The following is a 21,960-nucleotide window of genomic DNA, read 5'->3' on the forward strand; positions in this document are numbered from 1 at the left end:
CAGGCCAAACTCCCCGTTTAACGCACCACAAACAACCGCAAACAGTCCATTTGCACAACCGCAAACTCCCCATTTGCACAAGGTTGGATACCAAGCTAGCCATGTCCCGTTCCTTGTCCTCACTGATTTCATTGAAGGTCTCTTCCTCCACCCAGCCACGTACAACACCAAGGGTCCCCGAAATGTGACAACAAGCCCCCTGGGACGCCTGCTGTGTTTGGTCTTCCGCCTCCTCAAAGCTACCTTCCTCCTCTGACTCCTCTTCTTCAGACTCCTCTCTCTGCGTTGCCTCTCTCTGCATTATTATAAGGTGTGTTAAGTAGTACTATTCCTATCAGTTTAATCCCTGTTAAGTCCCCTATCAGGGGACATGTATATGGCATCAATTTTAGGAACCGGGAGATGGAAGAAGATGCTTGGTCGGTCCTCCTACTTAAAATTTGGGGCACTGCGCGTGCAATCTAATGTGCCACCAGATAGGAGTGGTGTGTTAAGTAGTACTATTCCTATCAGTTTAATCCCTGTTACGTCCCCCTCATCAGGCCTTTTTTAGTCGAATGTATCGCCCACTGTCAGTCCCTTTGGGATCCATCCCTCATTCATCTTAATAAAGGTGAGGTAATCTAGACTTTTTTGACCTAGGCGACTTCTCTTCTCAGTGACAATACCTCCTGCTGCACTGAAGGTCCTTTCTGACAGGACACTTGAAGCGGGGCAGGCCAGAAGTTCTATAGCAAATTGGGAAAGCTCAGGCCACAGGTCAAGCCTGCACACCCAGTAGTCAAGGGGTTCATCGCTCCTCAGTGACGATATCTGCAGTTAAGGCGAGGTAGTTTGCTACCTGTCGGTCGAGTCGTTCTCTGAGGGTGGACCCCAAAGGGCTGTGGCGATGCGTAGGACTTAAAAAGCTCTGCATGTCCTCCATCAACAACACGTCTGTAAAGCGTCCTGTCCTTGCCGGCGTGGTCGTGGGAGGAGGATTACTTTCACCTCTTCCCCTGTTAGATTCCCGTTGTGCTGTGACATCACCCTTATACGCTGTGTAAAGCATACCTTTTAATTTATTTTGGAACTGCTGCATCCTTTCCGACTTGCGGTAATTCGGTAACATTTCAGGCACGTTCTGCTTATACCTGGGGTCTAGTAGCGTGGACACCCAGTACAGGTCATTCTCCTTCAGCCTTTTTATACGAGGGTCCCTCAACAGGCACGACAGCATGAAAGACCCCATTTGCACAAGGTTGGATGCCGAGCTACTCATGTCCCGTTCCTCGTCCTCAGTGATCTCACTGAAGGTATGTTCTTCCCCCCAGCCACGTACAACACCACGGGTACCAGATAGGTGACAACGAGCATGCCTGTTGTGGTTGGTCTTCCTCCTCCTCCTCAAAGCCACATTCCTCCTCTGACTCCTCTTCCTCACAATCCTCTTACAGTGTTGCCACAGGTCCAGCAAGCGATGCTGATAAGGCTGTTTCTGGTGGTGATGGTGACCACAAATCTTCCTCTTCCTCTTCATGCTCATCTATGGCCTGATCTAGCACTCTTCGCAGGGCACGCTCCAGGAAGAAAACAAATGGTATGATGTCGCTGATGGTGCCTTCGGTGCGACTGACTAGGTTTGTCACCTCCTCAAAAGGACCCATGAGCCTACAGGCATTGCGCATGCATGTCCAGTAACGTGGCAAAAAAAATCCCCAGCTCCGCAGAGGCTGTCCTAGCACCCCGGTCATACAAATAGTCGTTAACGGCTTTTTCTTGTTGGAGCAGGCGGTCGAACATTAGGAGTGTTGAATTCCAACGTGTCGGGCTGTCGCAAATCAAGCGCCTCACTGGCATGTTGTTTCGCCGCTGGTAGGAATGCCTGAAATGGCCACACACCTTCCTGGCCTGCTTCAGGACGTCCTGTAAGCCTGGGTACTTATGCACAAAGCGTTGTACGATCAGATTACACACATGTGCCATGCACGGCACATGTGTCAACTTGCCCAAATTCAATGCCGCCAACAAATTTCTTCCTTTGTCACAAACCACTTTGCCGATCTCCAGTTGGTGCGGAGTCAGCCACTGATCCACCTGTGCGTTCAGGGCGGACAGAAGTGCTGGTCCGGTGTGACTCTCTGCTTTCAGGCAAGTCAACCCCAAGACGGCGTGACACTGCCGTATCTGGGATGTGGGATAGTACCTGGGGAGCTGGGGGGGTGCCGTTGATGTGGAGCAAGACGCAGAAGAGGACTCAGCCGAGGAGGTTATGGAAGAGGATGGAGTAGGAGGAGTAGAGAAGGTGGCAGCAGGCCTGCCTGCAAGGCGTGGCGGTGTCACCAACTCCTCTGCAAAGCCACGCATTCCATGCTTGGCAGCCGTCAGCAGGTTTACCCAATGCGCAGTGTAGGTGATATACCTGCCCTGACCATGCTTTGCAGACCAGGTATCAGTGGTCAGATGGACCCTTGCCCCAACACTGTGTGCCAGACATGCCATTACTTCCTTTTGCACAATCGAGTACAGGTTGGGGATTGCCTTTTGTGCAAAGACATTTTGGCCGGGTACCTTCCACTGCGGTGTCCCAATAGCTACAAATTTTTTGAACGCCTCAGACTCCACCAGCTTGTATGGTAAAAGCTGGCGGGCTAAGAGTTCAGACAAGCCAGCTGTCAGATGCCGAGCAAGGGGGTGACTTTGTGACATTGGCTTCTTACGCTCAAACATGTCCTTGACAGACACCTGACTGTGGGCAGATGAGCAGGAACTGCTCAAGGCGAGAGACGGAGTGGCGGATGGTTGAGAGGGGGCAAGGAGGACAGCAGTGGTTGACGTGGCTAAAGATGCTGGACCAGCAGGAGGATGGCGGCTTTGAGTTTGTTTGCTGCTTGTACTCATGTGTTGATCCCATAGGCGTTTGTGATGTGCGATCATGTGCCTTCGCAAAGCAGTTGTACCTAGGTGGGTGTTGGACTTCCCACGACTCAGTTTCTTTTGGCACAGGTTGCAAATGGCATCGCTGTTGTCAGAGGCAGACACACAAAAAAAATGCCACACTGTTGAGCTCTGCAATGACGGCATTCTGGTGGTGGCAACAGCATGCGTTGATTGGTGTCCTGTCTGGCTGACCCCGGGTGCCGATGCATGCTGTCTGACTGTGCCACTAGCTCCTTGCGACGACCTCCCCCTGCTTCCAACTCGTCTCCTCCTCCTCTCTGTCTCCCCATCTGAACTTTCCCCCTGTTCTTCTTCTCTTCTAGTGGGCACCCACGTGACATCCACGGACGCATCGTCATCATCAACCGCTTCACTTGTATCTGACAACTCAGCAAAGGAAGCAGCAGCGGGTACAACATCATCATCATCATCACACCGTACGTCCATGTGTGTAATGCTGCCTGACTGAGACATATCCCTGTTATCTACATCCTCTGGCAATAATGGTTGCGCATCACTCATTTCTTCCAACTGATGTGTAAATAACTCCTCTGACAGATCAAGTGAAGCGGCTGTGGTGCTAGTGTTGGTGGTGGCGGCAGGCGGGCGAGTGGTAACTTGAGAGGTGCCCGAAGCTAAGCTGGAGGAGGATGGTGCGTCAAGGTTCCGAGCGGAAGCTGTAGAAGATTGGGTGTCCTGTGTTAGCCAGTCAACGATGTCCTCAGAACTTTTCGAGTTCAGGGTACGTGGCCTCTGAACAATGGGCATTATTCTAGGACCAAAGGGAATCACAGCACCACGACCACGACGGCCCCTGCGGGGTGGCCTGCCTCTTCCTGTCATTTTTTTTTTTTTATTAGTGGTACTATGCATGCAAGCTACTGTGACAACAGATATGAGTGGCACTGTGCACTGGCAGAAGTTGGCAGAGTAGACGCTGTAGGCCTGACACACACACGCTTACAGACAACTAACTGCTATTCAATCTATTACAGTTTTTTTAAATGTACACTACTGTTACACCAGATATGAGTTGCACTGGTGTGACACTGTGCCCTGGCAGGCCCTGAAAGGCACACGTGTGAAGGAAACTGACTGCTATTATTTCACAGTCAAATTTCTAGTTTTTTTTTTTTTTTTTTATGTACATTACTGTTACACCAGATATGAGTTGCACTGGTGTGACACTGTGCCCTCTGCAGGCCCTGAAACGCACACGTGTGAAGGAAACTGACTGCAATTATATTACAGTGGAAAAAGTTTTTTTTTTAAATGCAAGCTATTGTGACACCAGATATGAGTGGTGGCACTGGGCAAGTGGGCACAGTATACGCTGTGAGCCTGACACACAAGCTGGCAGGCAGGCAACTGCAATTAAATTACACAGAAAAAAAAAAAAGCAGACTGATGTTCTAGCCCTAAAAAGGGCTTTTTGGGGTGTCCTTACAGCAGAGATCAGATGAATCCTTCAGGACTGTAGTGGACACTGAATACACTAGCCTAGCTATCCATTTCCCTATTAAATCATCAGCAGCTACACTGTCCCTCCTCTCACTAAGCATGCAGCTTCCGAATGAATCTAAAATGGATGCTGTCCAGGAGGTGGGAGGGTCTGGGAGGGAGGGTCTGCTGCTGATTGGCTGGAATGTGTCTGCTGACTGTGAGGTACAGGGTCAAAGTTTACTCAATGATGACGAATAGGGGCGGACCGAACATCGCATATGTTCGCCCGTCGTGGCGAACACAAATAAGCTATGTTCGCCAGGAACTATTCACCAGCGAACTATTCGGGACATCTCTATTAGTTAACCATGCCCTACAGGTTCCTCCCAGCTGATTACAAAAAAACTGTATACAGCCTTGTGTGGTACACTACAGGAAGGGGATAACCCCTAGTAGAAGAAAAGAGAAAAATTGAACATTGTGTACCAATGGAAAGGTATTAGGGAGAGTAATCTTATTAAAGTACTTAATGGCTCTGAAATAGATATGAGTCTAGAGCAGGGGTAGGCAACCTACGGCACTAGTGCCATGCACGGCACTCAAGGTGTCTTTGCACGGCACTCAAGGCTGCTACAGCCAAACAGGTTCTGGCCTATCAGGAGCGCCAGTGAAACTTCAGATATCTGCTAATACGAAAAGGTGGTGAAGGACAATCCTCAATTTATGCATTGCAGATCACTTCCTCCCAACACTTGTGAATGAGAATCCACAATGTAGTAGAGCTTCTGTTGCAGTTCCTGTCCTTGACCTGTACCTGGCCAGCTTGGTCCCCACTGGAACCCAGGGAAGCCACCCACACTGCTAGATTTACACAGAAATGCACAATAACCCTCCCCTCATACAAATAATACTAACAGCCCACAAACAAACATATATACAATCCGCACAATGATACAAAGCAATTACAGTATGTGACAGACCCCTCTGTCTTGGAACTATGCTCTATTCCGTTGCCTTCGTCTATGTTAACCGCAGCTTAATTGGTGAACATGGCGGTAGTCATTTTAAAGTCCCGAACGGCCAGCGGTGTTCAGCGCCCAAACTATGGAACTGAAAACGGACACTATTTTGCACGAACACTGCTGAAGCCGCCGACCTCCCTTGTCTGCCATCCAGCACACGAACGTCGGTCTGTGCGGTACTTTCCGGCATGAATAGACACACCCCAGATAGCCATCCCATGGAGCCCGTTCGTATACCGAAAGACAATGTTAAAGACTTTGGCTCCATGGCGATTGAACTGTATGCATAGGATCTGAGCAGCATTCGGTAATAATGTGCGCTTAGATCCCAGCTATTTGGGGATACGTTGAATGTGGGGATTCTGTTCGTGTAATGTAAAGTATTTGATTTTATTGTATTTATATGTTCAGGTACAAAATGGAGTTTAGCCTCTATCCATGGAGATAGTTGGATTACTTCCCAATTATCTCTAGGATAGAGAGGAGGGTTTATCTACATCAAAGGGGAGTTTTTATGCTTGTGCCACTGTGATTGGCTACTGTATCCACATTGTCCCAGTTTTCCATCTGGTCCCCTAGGGGAGCGTCCACCAGGTGGGAGACCTGCATAAATACCGGGCATGTAGCCCTCAATAAACCAGATCTCTGCTTAACCCTTAATACAGAGCTTGGTCTTGTACTTGGGGGTATTGGATTTGTATGATTTACTCGTTCGGCTGTTTGGCTCGTAAAAGATTTCGTATGGTTCCTGTTCGGCTAATTGGACCTGCTGTTATCTGCTTCTTCATTCGGAAAGGGAACGTCCTCAGCGGTATTAACCCCTCTTATACCGGGGTGTACCGTAACAGTATAAATAACACGAGCAGAACACGGCAGCATACACACCTCAATTTAAAAAAAATAGGACCGGCACGCTAAGGGTCATCTCAATCCTATATCGGCACAGTGCTGCTAAAAGGTTGCCTACCCCTGGTCTAGAGTATAGATATAAAACTAGAACAACAAAGAAAACAAAAAAAGAAAATTTTTATTGATTTAAAAATAGCAATTAGCAATCACCCAAACAATAGTGGAAACCTGAAAATAAGTAAATAAACAATTTATAGAGAGCACAGTAGCTAATAAGCACTCATATGCATAAACTGTGTTTTATATCCCTGTTTATGAATAGATTTCCAGACAATGCTTTGTATTGGCGCCAAACCTTTGATATCCCATTTGAGACACTATTTTTCCAAACTAAAGAGATTTATATTTGTTAAAATGTCTTCATAACTAAAATATTCCATTCCTTTTATGAATTTTATGGACTCACTCTGCACTTTTTCTTGTGCCATAATATCTTTAGAACAGGCACCCAAAATTCCATAGCATATACCACTGATTTTATTTTTATTTGATTTTAATACAGCATAAACATATATAATACTGTGTACAAGGGTATAAAGAGAAAAAGTACAAATGTGAACTTACATAGTCGTATAAGAGCAAGTGACAGAATTCAAATAGGATATTACAAAGTAGTCACCAAGCAAGAATCCAATTGCAAGAAGACCTTAGTCTATTTAACAGAACTGTGGTTCGTAAGTCCTACTCAATGCTCACATGGATTAAATTAGTCATACCATACATACGTGTTAGTAAATGAATTATAATGTTTCTTTAGTGTGGCTACTAAAACCCTTTCTTTGGGCGATGAAAGTTTTTAAACTATATAGAAGCTTGACTTTTCTTTCCTGTCTAAGAACTCCTTCCTGGGACCCCATATCAGTTGGAAAGTCTGGTACTTTTTGGAGAGAGCAAAGGTGATTTCCTCCATTTGTTTTGTTCCCTCCACTTTCCACTTAGCGGAGATAAGCAAGTTTGCCGCTGTGAGGAGGTGTGTTATGAGAGTTAGGGCCATTTTTTTTTTTTTTTTTGTAATTCTTTATTTTGCAATGACACAAAGCAAGACTTTTATGGTTTGGCTCATGCAAGAGCCCCATGTTTCGTTGGGTTATGGTTACACAGTTTGCTGAAACATTGAAAGATACATGAGCCCGTGGAAGGGTGGCTCTCATTTGTTTACATGTGTCCTGTACCAAGTATCATTGTTTTAGTAACATAAAACAAAACAAGTGAAAAGTGAAAACAGAACCTAACTTTGTAAAAACGTGGGCCGGGGTACCGGTATTCCCTGACCCATGAAGGTCGGATGGGATGGGGGGGGGGAGGGGGTTCATCCTGGTCGTCAGTTCGATCATAGCAGCATGTCTGGCCTGGTTATAGGATTTATCTATTTAGGTAGTTTTCCCATAGTTCCCATGTCTTGGCAAAGGCTTTTGTGGAGCCACGTACTCTGGCCGTAAGGTCGTCCATGAGATGACAGTCCTCGATTTTGGTGATAACCGTGGATATCGGGGGAGGGTCTGGCTGTAACCATATTTGGGCCAGGGCCCTTCTGGCTGCTAGGGTAATTTTGTTGAGCAGGCGTTGGTCCGACATGGGCCAGTCATCTATGGGTCTGGCTAGGAGAAAAGTCCAAGGGTTTAATTCAATATGTCTGTCCATGACTTGTGAAATCAATGCTTGGATTGCCGTCCAGTAGAGTTTAATTTTGGGGCAAGTCCACCACATGTGGACATATGTCCCTTTTTCACCGCAATTGCGCCAGCAGAGATCATTGGGTGTCTTATTCATGTGGTGTAGTTGCACCGGGGTGGTGTACCACCTGAGCATTGTTTTATAGGACTGTTCCTGCATTGTAACACATATTGAGGTTTTAGTGTTAGCCTCCCATATACCCTGCCAGTCGGTGCCTTCCAAGGTCTCCCCTAAGTCAGATGCCCACCTGTCAGTATAGTGGAGTGTTCCCCATTCCTGGGTTGAGGAGCAGAGGTGGGAGTATAACTGAGAGATCATGTCCTGTTGGTATCGTTCTGCGTGACAGATCCTTTCAAAGAAGGTCTGTTTGGTTTTAGCGGCTGTTTTCACGGTCTCTAGGTTGGCGTAGTTACGCAGTTGAATATACCTAAAAAAGTCGGCTGGTGTTAAGGTAGTTCTGGTTTGTAGGTCTGCAAAGGGGATTATTGTGTCTCCTACGTATAGGTGATGGACCCTTTGGAGGCCCGCTCTTTCAAGGCCTTTGAAGTCCCAAGGTCGCATACCCGGGGTGAAGGCCCTGTTTCTTAGTATAGGGGTGAGGGGAGAGGTGATGGATGTCAAACCGTATTTTATGGCCATTTTGTCCCACAATTGAATAGTTAGTGATGGCTGGGCATGTTGTTCTTGGGAGTGCCCTGCATTCTCTGGGTGTCCAAATGTAGAATTGAGGGAGATCTGATTGCATGAGTGCTGATTCTAGGTCCACCCACCTTCTGGTGAGGGCCGGTTTTTTTAATGCCTGAAGGTGAGAGTAGGAGGATTAGGTACTCTGGGGAAGGCGATTTTAATTAACTTAAGTATTCGATTCCAGTAGGATTGTATTGAAGGGCAGTCCCACCATATATGTGTAGGGTTGGCGTTGGGATAATGGCATCGCCAGCATGTGAATTGTGAGGAAGAGTAAAGTTTGTGAAGTTTGGAGGGCGTGTAATGCCACCTGGCGCTAGTCTTTTATAGTTCCATTCCTGTGTGGCCATGCATGAGGATGATCTATGGGTTTTCACGAAAATTTGCCTCCAGTGGTCTGGTAAGGGCCCACTTACCAACAAATGAGGGTAATGAACGATTCTGGGTTTTGATCAATTATTTATACATAATACATTGTTGAGAGTATTTTACCTTTTAGAGGGTGTTCCGAACAAAGGTTTTCAAAGTCAGTGAGTTCTCTTGCCCCTTCTGGTAAAAGTTTCATGGATTGGATAAAGTATATTAGTTGTGAGTAGTGCAACTGTTGCATCCACGTTGGGTTCTGGGTTTCTGCTAGGTTTAATAGTCTCATCCTTTATCACCTCCCTGAGTTGGATATGAGTACCTGGGTGGTTAGGGTCTATTAATCTGTATACCACTGATTTAAAGGGGGGGACATTTATATTTTCAATTCAAGAAATAATGCCCCTATGTATACTTTATAATACCTTACTGGCCTTAGCATCTGCTGATTTGCATTGCACATTGTTGCCTATAACAGTTCATAATTCCTTCCCATGTGGTGTTTGTTACGGTTGCCTCCAGGGTGGCTGGAAGTTGGACCGTAGAGCTCACCAAAGGACCATCAGCACCGTGGACACCATAACTACTGCGTAGCCACCATAAGTACTGCTGGGCTGGTATCTCGCCGTCTGCTCTGCGCCCTGGACCTACGAACCAGGCTCCAGGTTCCAGTAGGTGAACCTCTTCCTTCTGTAGAGCGAAGCAGGATCAGGAACAAGAGCTCTTACAAGAGCTCAGTAGCTAAGGGAGTATGAAGAGCATAGCAATCCCTGTAGTGATTATAGCTGTCCCCTACAAACATGAGTCAAGGCTGCAAGTTAGAGGGACAAGTCATTCTGTTTGTTGGCACCAAAATAACCACCTTTTATGCAGGTTTCCCTTAGACAGGACCACCCACAGGGTGTTACAAAACAACCAATCATACACGTACATTACAGAAAACACTCCCAGCAATTATACACAAAATCCTCCCCCTCTGACTGTGATATAATTATGGAACACAATACTTAACATAATTATCACAGGCAGGGCAAATACAGTTTATACACTGAATGAAAATTGAAAATTACATATTATTAATCAGCACAATTTAAATATAAACATAACCAAAAATCACACAAATCCATCCAGTGGATAAAAAGTTAGACGGAAGTCCTTTATGACCGACTGCAAGCACATTTTCCTGCCCAAAACAGTTCCATAGATTTGGGCTGTGCGGTCGGTCAATTTCATGCAGAAAAACGACTAAGTCCCATTTCGAACATGCGTTCGAATCTTTGAACGGGACTTCGTCTCTGCAGCTGAAAGTTCAGTGTAGGAGAAGGTAAGGGTCAGCGGTGTTCGCGGAAATGTGTAGCTGATTTTAGTTCCATGGATTTGGCTACACATACCGCTGACCTAGTTCGAATGAACAAAGATGGCCGCCACCACGTGTTCATTTGCACGAACAGCGGCCACCCAGCGCTTGGCAATTAACCTTTAGTAACCTCACAGCCTGGGAGGTAAATTGCCTGCACACTTCCACTTCTGGGTGGTCCGCCTGTGTAATACTTGGTTCAGTAAGCCCCCTTTACTGAACCAAGTGGGAGAAAGCCAGGAACACAGCGTATTAAAGGTTTGGGGACACAGTCTTAAAGGGGCATTGTTCAACACAGTCACAATATGTCCCCAGATGGTTCCTAAAGGGCCATACACACCCAATAAAAGTCCATACGTTTTCAGGGGCAGTATCTCCCAGGGGCCATAGTCATGAGGAAGGAGGCTGGCAAATAGGCTTCTCCACAACCCAGGGAAGCAGGGCAATTTGTCATTTAAATGGCCAGTTACAAATGGCAGTTTGTAACAGTGTTATCCCTAGTTCACGATCATTTAGGGTGTAATTTGCATGTGCATTCTTTACCACAAAGTGCATAACTTTGCATTTTTCTACATTAAATTATATCTGCCATTGGGTGCTCAGCCCCCAATTTATCTAAATCCCTCTACAGCAAAGCAATATCCTGCTCACATTGTATTACTCTACAGAGTTTTGTGTCATCTGCAAACACTGAAACATGACTTGCAATGCCTATTTTTTAAGATAATTTATAAATGTTAAATCAAAGCAGTCCCAGGACAGAACCTTGAGGGACACCACTTACCACTTTTGTCCAGCTTGATAATTTACCATTAATGATAACTCTCCATACTCTCTTAAGGCCAATGTTCTATCCAAGAACAAGAATTCTCATCTAGGCCAATTTCTTTTAGTTCAAACACTAACCTATTGTGTGGAAGCATTTCAAACACCTTGGCAAAATCCAATGTCTTTTACCATTGTTCCAAATCTGCTCTATACACAGAGGTATTTAATGGTAAGGGCAAGAACACATTATTTCATGGGCCTAGTCTAGCAGGGCTGGCACGTCCATAAGGCGGCACAGGCGGCCGCCTTAGGGCGCCAGAGCAGGGGGTGCAAAAATCCGAATCCATTGCCTCTGGCTAGGGACTCTGATTTTTCAACTCACTTTGCTTTCCCTGCAGCCTGCACAGAGCAGGGCAGTGAAGTCAGCCGACCTCCTCCGATGTCAGAAGGAGGGGGCGTGACTTCCACTGCTCCCATACTCCCCAGCGTTCCTGAATGTATCCGCAGCTCCAGCCTCCTGCTCCAGTGTAGCTCATCCCACCCGACCACCATTGATAAGGTTCTCCCCCCTCACTGGCCCAAGGTAAGCCTCAGGGAGGGGAGATAACTTTTAGCTTGTTTTCTATAATCAAAACTTTTTTTTTCCCCTCTGCTGCCCCTGCCGTCCCCTCCCCTCTGCTGCCCCTGCCGTCCCCTCCCCTCTGCTGCCCCTGCCGTCCCCTCTGCTGCCCCTGCCGTCCCCTCTGCTGCCCCTGCCGTCCCCTGCGCTGCCCCTGCCGTCCCCTCCCCTCTGCTGCCCCTGCCGTCCCCTCCCCTCTGCTGCCCCTGCCGTCCCCTCCCCTCTGCTGCCCCTGCCGTCCCCTCCCCTCTGCTGCCCCTGCCGTCCCCTCCCCTCTGCTGCCCCTGCCGTCCCCTCCCCTCTGCTGCCCCTGCCGTCCCCTCCCCTCTGCTGCCCCTGCCGTCCCCTCCCCTTTCCTGTCCCTGCATCCCCCCCACCCCCCACCCCCCACCCCCCCCCCACACACACACACCTTTACTGCACCTGCATATTCTCCTGTGTAGCCAAAAATCCTTGCACCAGTCCTGTAATCTAGAATACAAGTGAATTTGTCAACATGAATGAATAACTGACTGGCTATCGTGATCAAAGTAATTTTGTTAAAATATAACATGCTATAGCTACTGATTCCCTCTCACAAAATCAAAGCAGAAATAATGCCAATAGCGATGTCGTAATGTAAAGTAAGGGCTTTTCTGTAATCTGCATTTTTAATGTTTGAACTGAAACTTTGTGTCATTGACATAAAAAATTAAGAAAACATATCAAACTATGTGAACATTTTGAAAACCAGTGGGAAGAGAATTAGGATAAATAAGCTGAGTGGGATAAAAAATTGATAAGGAAATACAATTGATGAGGAAATAAAATGATAAAAATAAAGATGTTTCTTATTAAGTGATGATCTAACTTGCATACAAACAACTGTTTAAAGGTATAGAGTTTAGCTTGTCGTGAAGCTCAGTGTAAAATATAGGATATGGTTCATGAAACTATTTTCTTGTACTCTTATACTCTTTTTTTCTTAATTACTGGTTAAAGAGATACTATATGCATCAAAACAACTTTAATTTATTGATAGCAATTTTGGTGTATAGATCATGCCCCTGCAGCCTTATTGCTAATTTATCTGCCATTGAGGCGTTAAATCACTTATGTTTTTGTTTATACTGCCCTAGCCACACTTCCCTATGCTGTGACTCACAAAGCCTGCATGAAAAAATGGTTTCATTTTCAATCAGATGTTAAAGGAGTTTACCAATTTTTATCTCCTGCTCTGTAAATTGAACTTTAATCACACGCAGGAGCCTCTTGTAGGCTCCAGAATGCTATTAACCAAGCAGGAGATAATAAATTATAGATTAAACAGACTGACATTAAGACTGAGTAACATTAAATATCCAGCTTCATTTATGTAATTTATGTAATTTTAGGAAGACTGCACAAGACACACGTGGAAGTGTGACTAGAGCTATATAAACAGTGATTTAACTCCTAGATGGCAGACAGGTGAGCCATGAGAATACAAAGGCGTGATCTACACATCAAAACTGCTTTATTAAGCTAAAATTGTTTTGGTGCCTTTAATGCAGCCAGAGGGTAAATGACATGCAGGAGTCGGGGAGTCTAGGAAGTCAAATATGGTCTTTTTAGGCTAGATTACAAGAACTGGAATGGCATTCTCAATCTGTCTTTTATTGATATTGTGCTTAGTTGTTTTTGGTTTTGTTCAGTTTTTTCATACGAATGCCTCATGATGCTTTTTTTTTCTTTGCAGGAGCTGGAAGAGAATTATACCAGAGCATATTCTGAGGCCCTATCTGCTTTTGGGAATGGATCTCTGTTTGTGGAAAAGTTCATTGAGAGACCACGTCACATAGAAGTTCAGATACTAGGTGAGGGAAATTTCGAAATCAGGTTAACAGTGTGCTTGCTTATTGTCATGGAGTCTGGCATTGCCTTATGCTTAACGTTAAGGTAACTTGATTCTAACACATGGTGGTTGCTATCAAAAAAGTGGGTTTCAGACAGGCTATTTTCCACAAGTATAGTGGAATAGACACCATTGATGCTTGGCAAGATTTTGTTTTTTAAATTAAATTATATTTTATCTATCTTTTTTTTATTTTTATTTTTTTTAAGACTCATGGAATGTGTATTTTCTCACAACCCAGCTACTTTTTTGTCTATAAGCATTTCTTTTCAGTGGTTCTGTTTCTCACTCTTGGCTCAGTTGTTTTTGTGCTTACACAAAAGTGTTCCTAAATGTAAAAATATTAATATAATTAGTTTACCTTTCCCCCCTCTTTTACACCGAGCATGGATCAGGTTCTTTTAGAGGAGTCTACTTGAATGGTTTTGGTTCTTTGAAGCAGTGAATGGACAGTGCCTCTGAATGTGGTATGCAAAATGGTTACCAAAAACAAATCACTCTATATATTTTATGTGCATAGCAGTCCTGTTGTTACCGAGTAAACTAGCAGAAACCAAACACGGAGAAATGGATGCAGGTCTTCAGGAAGGAAGAGGTCTTTATTTACATACCGATCGGGCCTCAGATGAACTCCTGTTCCAAAAATATCTGAGAGACCAACACATGGTGTACATTCCTTATATAGCACTATAACTCCTCCCATTAATGGCTGCACCCACATATACCTTTAACCAATCAATGAGCAGAATATAGACTTGTACATCTGGTCAGACCACATGGCTCATCCAAGACAAAGGAAATAAGTGCAATTTCAGTTCCTGTATTCCTGCACATGCTCAGTATACTGATGACTCATCCAACTGTTTGTAACCAGATACTAATTAGCATATGCCATGTGGAGATTTTGGCCTACTAAATTTTGACCATGCTGGATTCCCATCACACTGTAAGTTAATTTCCCTATAAATACGAATGAACTAAGTGCAATACTCGCAATGATGTTAATTTGAAGAGTTATCTGTCTGCAGTAGAGTCCTTGTTAGGCCTGTACATAATACTTCAAGCATTCTTTGGTGTATTTGACTGATGTTTCTGCCAGAGTAGTCCTTTGCTAAGTATGACCAATTTGCCCTGATCAGATGTTCTGTTTCAGCGGAATTATGTTTGCTACAAGGTCTTTAGATAGTTACATAGTTACATAGTTACATAGTTAGATAGCTGAAAAGAGACTTGCGTCCATCAAGTTCAGCCTTCCTCACACCTGTTTTTTGCTGTTGATCCAAAAGGCAAAAAAAAAAAAAAAAAACCCAGTTTGAAGCACAATTTTGCAACAAGCTAGGACAAAAAAATCCTTCTTGACCCCAGAATGGCAGTCAGATTTATCCTTGAATCAAGCAGTTATTACCCTACATTGAAAGATTATATCCTTGAATATTCTGTCTTTGCAAGTATGCATCTAGTAGCTGTTTGAACATCTGTATGGACTCTGATAAAACCACTTCTTCAGGCAGAGAATTCCACATCCTGATTGTTCTTACAGTAAAAAAACCTTTCCTTTGCCTTAGACGAAATCTTCTTTCTTCCAGTCTAAACGCATGGCCTCGTGTCCTATGTAAAGTCCGGTTTGTGAATAGATTTCCACACAATGGTTTGTATTGGCCCCGAATATATTTGTATAATGTTATCATATCCCCTCTCAGGCGACGTTTTTCTAAACTAAATAGGTTTAAATTTGTTAACCTTTCTTCATAGCTGATATGTTCCATTCCTTTTATTAATTTTGTAGCCCGCCTCTGCACTTTTTCTAGTGCCATGATATCCTTCTTTAGAACAGGTGCCCAAAATTGCACAGCATATTCAATATGTGGTCTTACCAATGATTTATAGAGAGGCAAAATTATATTCTCGTCCCGAGAATGAATGCCCTTTTTCATGCATGACAATACCTTACTGGCCTTGGCCACTCCTGATTGACATTGCACATTGTTGCATAGTTTGTTGTCTATAACAATTCCCAAGTCCTTTTCGTGTGTTGTTATCCCTAATTCACTTCCATTAAGGGTATACGTTGCTTGTGTATTCTTTACGCCGAAGTGCATAACTGACATAGGCCAGTCTTCCTTAAATTTAACAGACTGCAGAGATCTTAAGCATGTTTAGCTGCTCGTAGACTGCTATGTTTAGACTTTCCATTTGTGTATATTCATTTATCTGTTGATCTTTGCAATAGGTTTTGAGTACCGTATATACTTGAGTATAAGCCGACTCGAATATAAGCCGAGGCCCCTAATTTTACCCCAAAAAACTGGGAAACCGTATTGACTCGAGTATAAGACTAGGGTGGGAAATACTGGTAAATTTCTAAATAAAATTAGATCCTAAAAAAATTATATTAATTGAATATTTATTTGCAGTGTGAGTGCAGTGTGTGTGTGAGTCCAGTGTGTGTGTGTGAGTCCAGTGTGTGTGTGTGAGTCCAGTGTGTGTGTGTGAGTCCAGTGTGTGTGTGTGAGTCCAGTGTGTGTGTGTGAGTCCAGTGTGTGTGTGTGAGTCCAGTGTGTGTGTGTGAGTCCAGTGTGTGTGTGTGAGTCCAGTGTGTGTGTGTGAGTCCAGTGTGTGTGTGTGAGTCCAGTGTGTGTGTGTGAGTCCAGTGTGTGTGTGAGTCCAGTGTGTGTGTGTGAGTCCAGTGTGTGTGTGTGAGTCCAGTGTGTGTGTGTGAGTCCAGTGTGTGTGTGTGAGTCCAGTGTGTGTGTGTGAGTCCAGTGTGTGTGTGTGTGTGTGTGTGTGTGTGTGTGTGTGTGTGTGTGTGTGAGTCCAGTGTGTGTGTGTGTGAGTCCAGTGTGTGTGTGTGAGTCCAGTGTGTGTGTGTGAGTCCAGTGTGTGTGTGTGTGTGTGTGTGTGAGTGCAGTGTGTGTGTGTGTGTGTGTGTGAGTCCAGTGTGTGTGTGTGTGTGAGTGCAGTGCGTGTGTATGAGTGCAGTGCGTGTGTGTGTATGTGTTGGTGGGGGTGGGCATTTTGATTATTGTTATTTTATTAATTATTATTTTAATCATTTTTTGTTATTATTTATTTGCTTAATTATTTTCTTTTTGTTATTATTTTTTTTAATTATTATTTTTAATATTTTATTATTATTATGTGTTTATTTTTTCCACCCCCCTCCCTGCTTGATACATGGCAGGGAGGGGGGCTCTCACTCCCTGGGGGTCCAGTGGCATTGGTGTGTGGTTTAGTAACTTAACTTTAAATTCTATGTAAAATAACAGCCGAAAATATCATGAGAAATGGTTTTTTTTTATTTATTTATTTTTTGCCCAACTTTTTTGACCTACATTTGCAGTTTTGGTAATTTAGAAATGCATCCCTTTGTTTGGTATCTAATATCACCATGCAACTGATCATGTCATAAAACATGTTAATACTTTCTCATTAAATCCCTTCTTTACTCTTCCCATAACCACTTCTATTCAATGTTGGCTGCTGTTAACATACTCTAAATAATGCATTATTGTGCATGTGTGTTTATTTGTAGCACTTCAGATATTGAACTTGTTGTGTGACAGTAGTTGATGCTTCATGTCCCCCTTACATTTTTCATTCAAACATGGTTTTCCAAGTATTGTTGAAATGTATACAGTTGTGCTCAAAAGTTTGCATACCCTGGCAGAAATTGTGATATTTTGGCATTGATTTTGAAAATATGACTGATCATGCTAAATATTTTATTGAAGGATAGTGATCATATAAAGCAGGCTTCCCCAAACTTGGCCCTCCAGATGTTGCTGATCTACAATTCCCATGATGCTATGAATGAAATAGATAGGCTGAGTATCATGGGAGTTGTAGTTCAGCAACATCTGGAGGGCCAAAATTTGGGGAAGCCTGATATAAAGTCACTTATCACATAGTTGTCTGGCTCCTTTTTAAATCATAATTATAACAGAAATCGCCCAAATGGCCCTGATCAAAAGTTGATATACCCTTAATTGTTTGACCTTGTTACAGACACACACAGGTTAAAATGGCAATTAAAGGTTAATTTCCCACACCTGTCTTTTTGAATTGCAATTAGTGTCTGTGTACAAATAGTCAGTGTTTGTTAGCTCTCACATGGATGCACCGTGCAGGGAAGATATTGAGACATGGGGAGCATAAACGAACTGTCAAAAGACCTACATAACAAGATATCCAAAGCCTTGAAAATGCCAGTTAGTACTGTTCAATCACTTATTGGAAAATAAGAAGTGGAAAATCCTGAGATTTCTTGATACCAAGCCAAGGTCAGGTAGACCAAGAAATATTTCAGCCATAACTGCCGGAAGAATTGTTCAGGATACAAAGAAAAACCCACAGGTAACCTCAGGAGAAATATAGGCTGCTCTGGAAAAAGGTGTGGTTATTTCATGGAGCACAATACAACGATAACTGAACAAAAATGAGCTGTGTGGTCGAGTTACCAGAAAGAAGCCTTTACTGTGCCAATGCTACAAAAAAGCCCGATTACAATATGCTGGACAACACCTTGACATGCCTCTCAGCTTCTGGCACACTGTAATTTGGAGTGACGAGACCAAAATAGAGCTTTATGGTCACAACCATAAGTGCTATGTTTGGAGAGTGGTCAACAAGGCCTATAGCGAAAAGAATACCATCCCCAGTGTGAAGCATAATGGTGGCTCACTGATGTTTTAGCGTGTGTGTGAGTTATAAAGGCATGGGGAATCTTGTTAAAAGGTATGTCAAGATGAATGCTCCATGTTATCATAAAATACTGGCAGACAATTTGCATTTTTCTGCATGAAGGCGGTGCATGTGACCCTCTTGGACTTTGTTTTATATTTATCACATATTCTTCCTTGCGCCAGGTCTTCGACCTGGACACCTCCATTTTGTTTTCCTCCGTTTGTGATGTCGTCTGTTTGCTCTTCTTTGGAATTAGTCTCAACTAGTAAAATTAGTCTCAACTTTTGAAAGGTATTAGTAATAAATAAAATCTGATTGTTAAAACCATAAAGGCAAGTAGAAATAGAGGGACAAAAACAGATTAATTTAAATGCAAAACCTACAAAGTGACAGAGCCACAAAACATTGTATGGAGGATGGAGTCCTCCACTTCCATATAAAGGTTCCAGTTAAACTCCATAACCGTTCGAATGGATACAAATGCATTCTTTACTATTTCACTTCAAAGTTCATAGATGTGACTATACATTGTGATATAGAAATTTATGATGGATCAATCATCCAAGAGCTAACCAGAAGCTTATAATTAGATATACTTCACTCCCTCTGCTGTTCTATGTTCATTCGCACCCGCTACATTGGAAGAGTTTTCTGCTCTGCTCCAGTCCTCCCGCCCCACCACCTGCTCCCTAGATCCAATTCCCTCGCATCTCATCCGTACTCTGTCTTCTTCTCTTTCTCCACCTCTCACTAAAATTCTCAATCTCTCTCTCTCCTCTGGTATATTTCCATCACCCTTCAAACATGCAACTGTAACCCCAATTCTAAAGAAGCCCAATCTTAACCCTAACTCCCCATCCAACTATCGTCCTATCTCGCTACCTTTTGCATCCAAGATCCTTGAAAGAATTGTGTATGCGAGATTGACAGACTTCCTCGAATCAAACTCTCTGCTAGACCCGCTTCAGTCTGGTTTCCGCGCTAAGCACTCTGTGGAAACGGCACTGACCAAAGTATCCAATGATCTACTCGCTGCAAAATCTCATGGTCACTACTCTATCCTAATTCTCCTTGACCTGTCTGCGGCTTTTGACACTGTTGATCATCAACAGCTTCTTCTCATCCTTAGCTATATCGGTCTACAATATATTGCTCTCTCCTGGTGCTCCTCCTACCTCTCCCAGCGCTCTTTCAGTGTTTCTTTCTTTGGCTCTGCTTCTTCTCCCCAACTCCTCTCTGTTGGTGTCCCTCAAGGTTCAGTCCTTGGTCCCCTACTGTTCTCCATCTATACTGCCTCCCTTGGTAAACTCATTATCTCCTTTGGCTTCCAAGATAATTTCTATGCAGATGACACGCAAATCTACCTGTCCTCTCCTGATCTCTCCCCGTCCCTCTTGACTAGTGTCTCTGACTGCCTCTCTGCTGTTTCTAACTGGATGGCTGCCCACTTCCTTAAACTAAACTTGACCAAAACTGAAATTCTGGTATTTTCTCCCTCCAAGTCAATGGTGCTACCATCAGCTCCACCACGCAGGCTCGTTGCCTAGGTGTTCTCTTTGACTCCGACCTCTCCTTCAAGCCTCATGTTCAATCTATCGCCAAATCCTGTCATTTCCATCTCAAAAACATTGCGCGCATCCGCCCCTACTTAACGCCAGATGCGACTAAGGTGTTGGTCCATTCCACTGTACTTTCTCGCCTTGACTACTGTAATCCGCTTCTCAGTGGTCTTACGTGCTCCCAACTTGCGCCGTTACAGTCCATAATAAATGCGGCGGCGAGGCTCATCTTTCTGTCCGCCCTCACCTCCCATGCCTCACCCTTCTGTCAGTCTCTACATTGGCTTCCTATAAAATATAGAGCTCAATTTAAAATTCTGGTTCTTGCTTTCAAATGTCTACATAATGCTGCTCCCACCTATCTATCCTCCCTTATACACAAGTATGTCCCGTCTAGGCCCTTACGATCTGCTGAAGACTTACGTCTATCTTCTGTCCGTACTCCCACCTCTGATGCTCGCCTTCAAGATTTCTCGAGGGCTGCACCGTTCCTGTGGAACTCGCTTCCCTCCTCCGTTAGATGCTCACCCAGTCTCCACTCCTTCAAAAAATCATTAAAAACCCACTTCTTCATAAAAGTGTATCAGTTAAACTCTTAATAGCTCACAACTGATTCATCTTCTGCAACTGTCACTAGTCTAATACTATCCTTACCTTTTGTGTCATTTTACCCCACTCCCTCTAGCATGTAAGCTCATTGAGCAGGGCCCTCAACCCCTCTGTTCATGTGTGTCCAACTTGTCTGGTTACAACTACATGTCTGTTCGTCCACCCATTGTAAAGCGCTGCGGAATTTGACGGCGCTCTATAAATAATATAATAATAAGATATACAAGTGCTCAGGAGAACTGATAATAAAACCACAGACACGGTTTGTAGTTCAAAATCATCTTCACAATCTTTTAATGGAAGAGCATCTTATATAAAAAATGTCAATTAGTCTACTGCGCATGTGTGCATAAAAATAAAACCAAAGAAACAATGGCTTACTTGAAAGTGTTATCTAAACTATGCAAGGTTAAAGCAAACAAAAAGAACCAGCTGCAGTAACTGCTGACTGAAGCAGAAGCACTAGAAATTATCTTTAACCCCTGCAGACGTAAAAGGACTTTACTAAAGCTAAGGCTGTAACCCTTTATGTACCTTTTTATCTATGACCCAACACACGGTGTGAATATGATAACAGATGTGACGATGTATAAAGGGCCTCAGAGTGGCCAGGTTTAATGTTGCTAAATAGAATGGCCAAGGACAAGCAGCGTCAGGAAAACCAGAAATCAGGGAAGCGAAAAGCCAATAGCTGAATCCAAAGGCCTAACTAGAAACAACTAGGCCCCGATGCGAAAATTGCCCTGTGCCCCCTCCCCCCAAGCGTCTATTTCACCCCCAGTCCCTCCATGTGTCTCATACCCACTCTTTGCCCCCCATGCGTCTCATCCCCACCAGCCCCTCCATGCATCTCATTTCCCCCATGTGTCATTCCCTCTGTCCCAGCCCCTTCATGTGTGTTATTTCCTCTGTCCCAGCCCCCCCATGTGTGTCATTCCCTCCGTCCCAGCCCCTCCATGTGTCATTCTTTCCCCACTACTGTAAAGTAAGTAGTGTCTGTTTTTGTGTGTGCACAAGATGCATTGTGTTTCTGTGTGTGTGTATGTAGGGATGCATTGTGTGTGTGTGTGTGCGTGCGTGTGTGTATATATGTAGGGATGCAGTGTCTTTAACCCCTGCCGACGTTAAAGGACTTTACTAAAGCTAAGGCTGTAATCCTTTATGTACCTTTTATCTACGATCCAACACACAGTGTGAATATGATATAGATGTGACAATGTATACAGGTCCTCAGAGTGGCCAGGTTTAAAGGACCACTATAGGCACCCAGACCACTTCAGCTCAATGAAGTGATCTGGGTGCCAGGTCCATCTAGGGTTATCCCTGCAGCTATAAACATAGCAGTTTCAGAGTCTGCAACTCTGCACCCAGTGGAGCTGCAGATCAGAGGCTGTGTTGTGTAGCCTGTATGGAAGACCCCCACACACAGGGCAAGCCGATGGGCTCTCTCTTGGAGTCGGGCCCTTGGTCACAGA

General features: G+C 44.2%; 1 protein-coding gene across 3 annotated transcripts in view; it reads left to right on the forward strand.

Annotated features, from left to right (window-relative positions):
• PC (pyruvate carboxylase) overlaps positions 1 to 21,960 on the forward strand; it is a 629,184-nt gene that overhangs the window by 208,314 nt on the left and 398,910 nt on the right. For all 3 annotated transcript variants that reach the window (XM_063437445.1, XM_063437446.1, XM_063437447.1), the window contains one exon: positions 13,479 to 13,596. In XM_063437445.1, the coding sequence (XP_063293515.1) occupies positions 13,479 to 13,596 (118 nt within the window). The remainder of the gene's footprint in view (positions 1 to 13,478; positions 13,597 to 21,960) is intronic.

Source organism: Pelobates fuscus, chromosome 12, assembly GCF_036172605.1.
Source record: "Pelobates fuscus isolate aPelFus1 chromosome 12, aPelFus1.pri, whole genome shotgun sequence".
In the NCBI taxonomy this organism is placed as follows: Eukaryota; Metazoa; Chordata; class Amphibia; order Anura; family Pelobatidae; genus Pelobates; species Pelobates fuscus.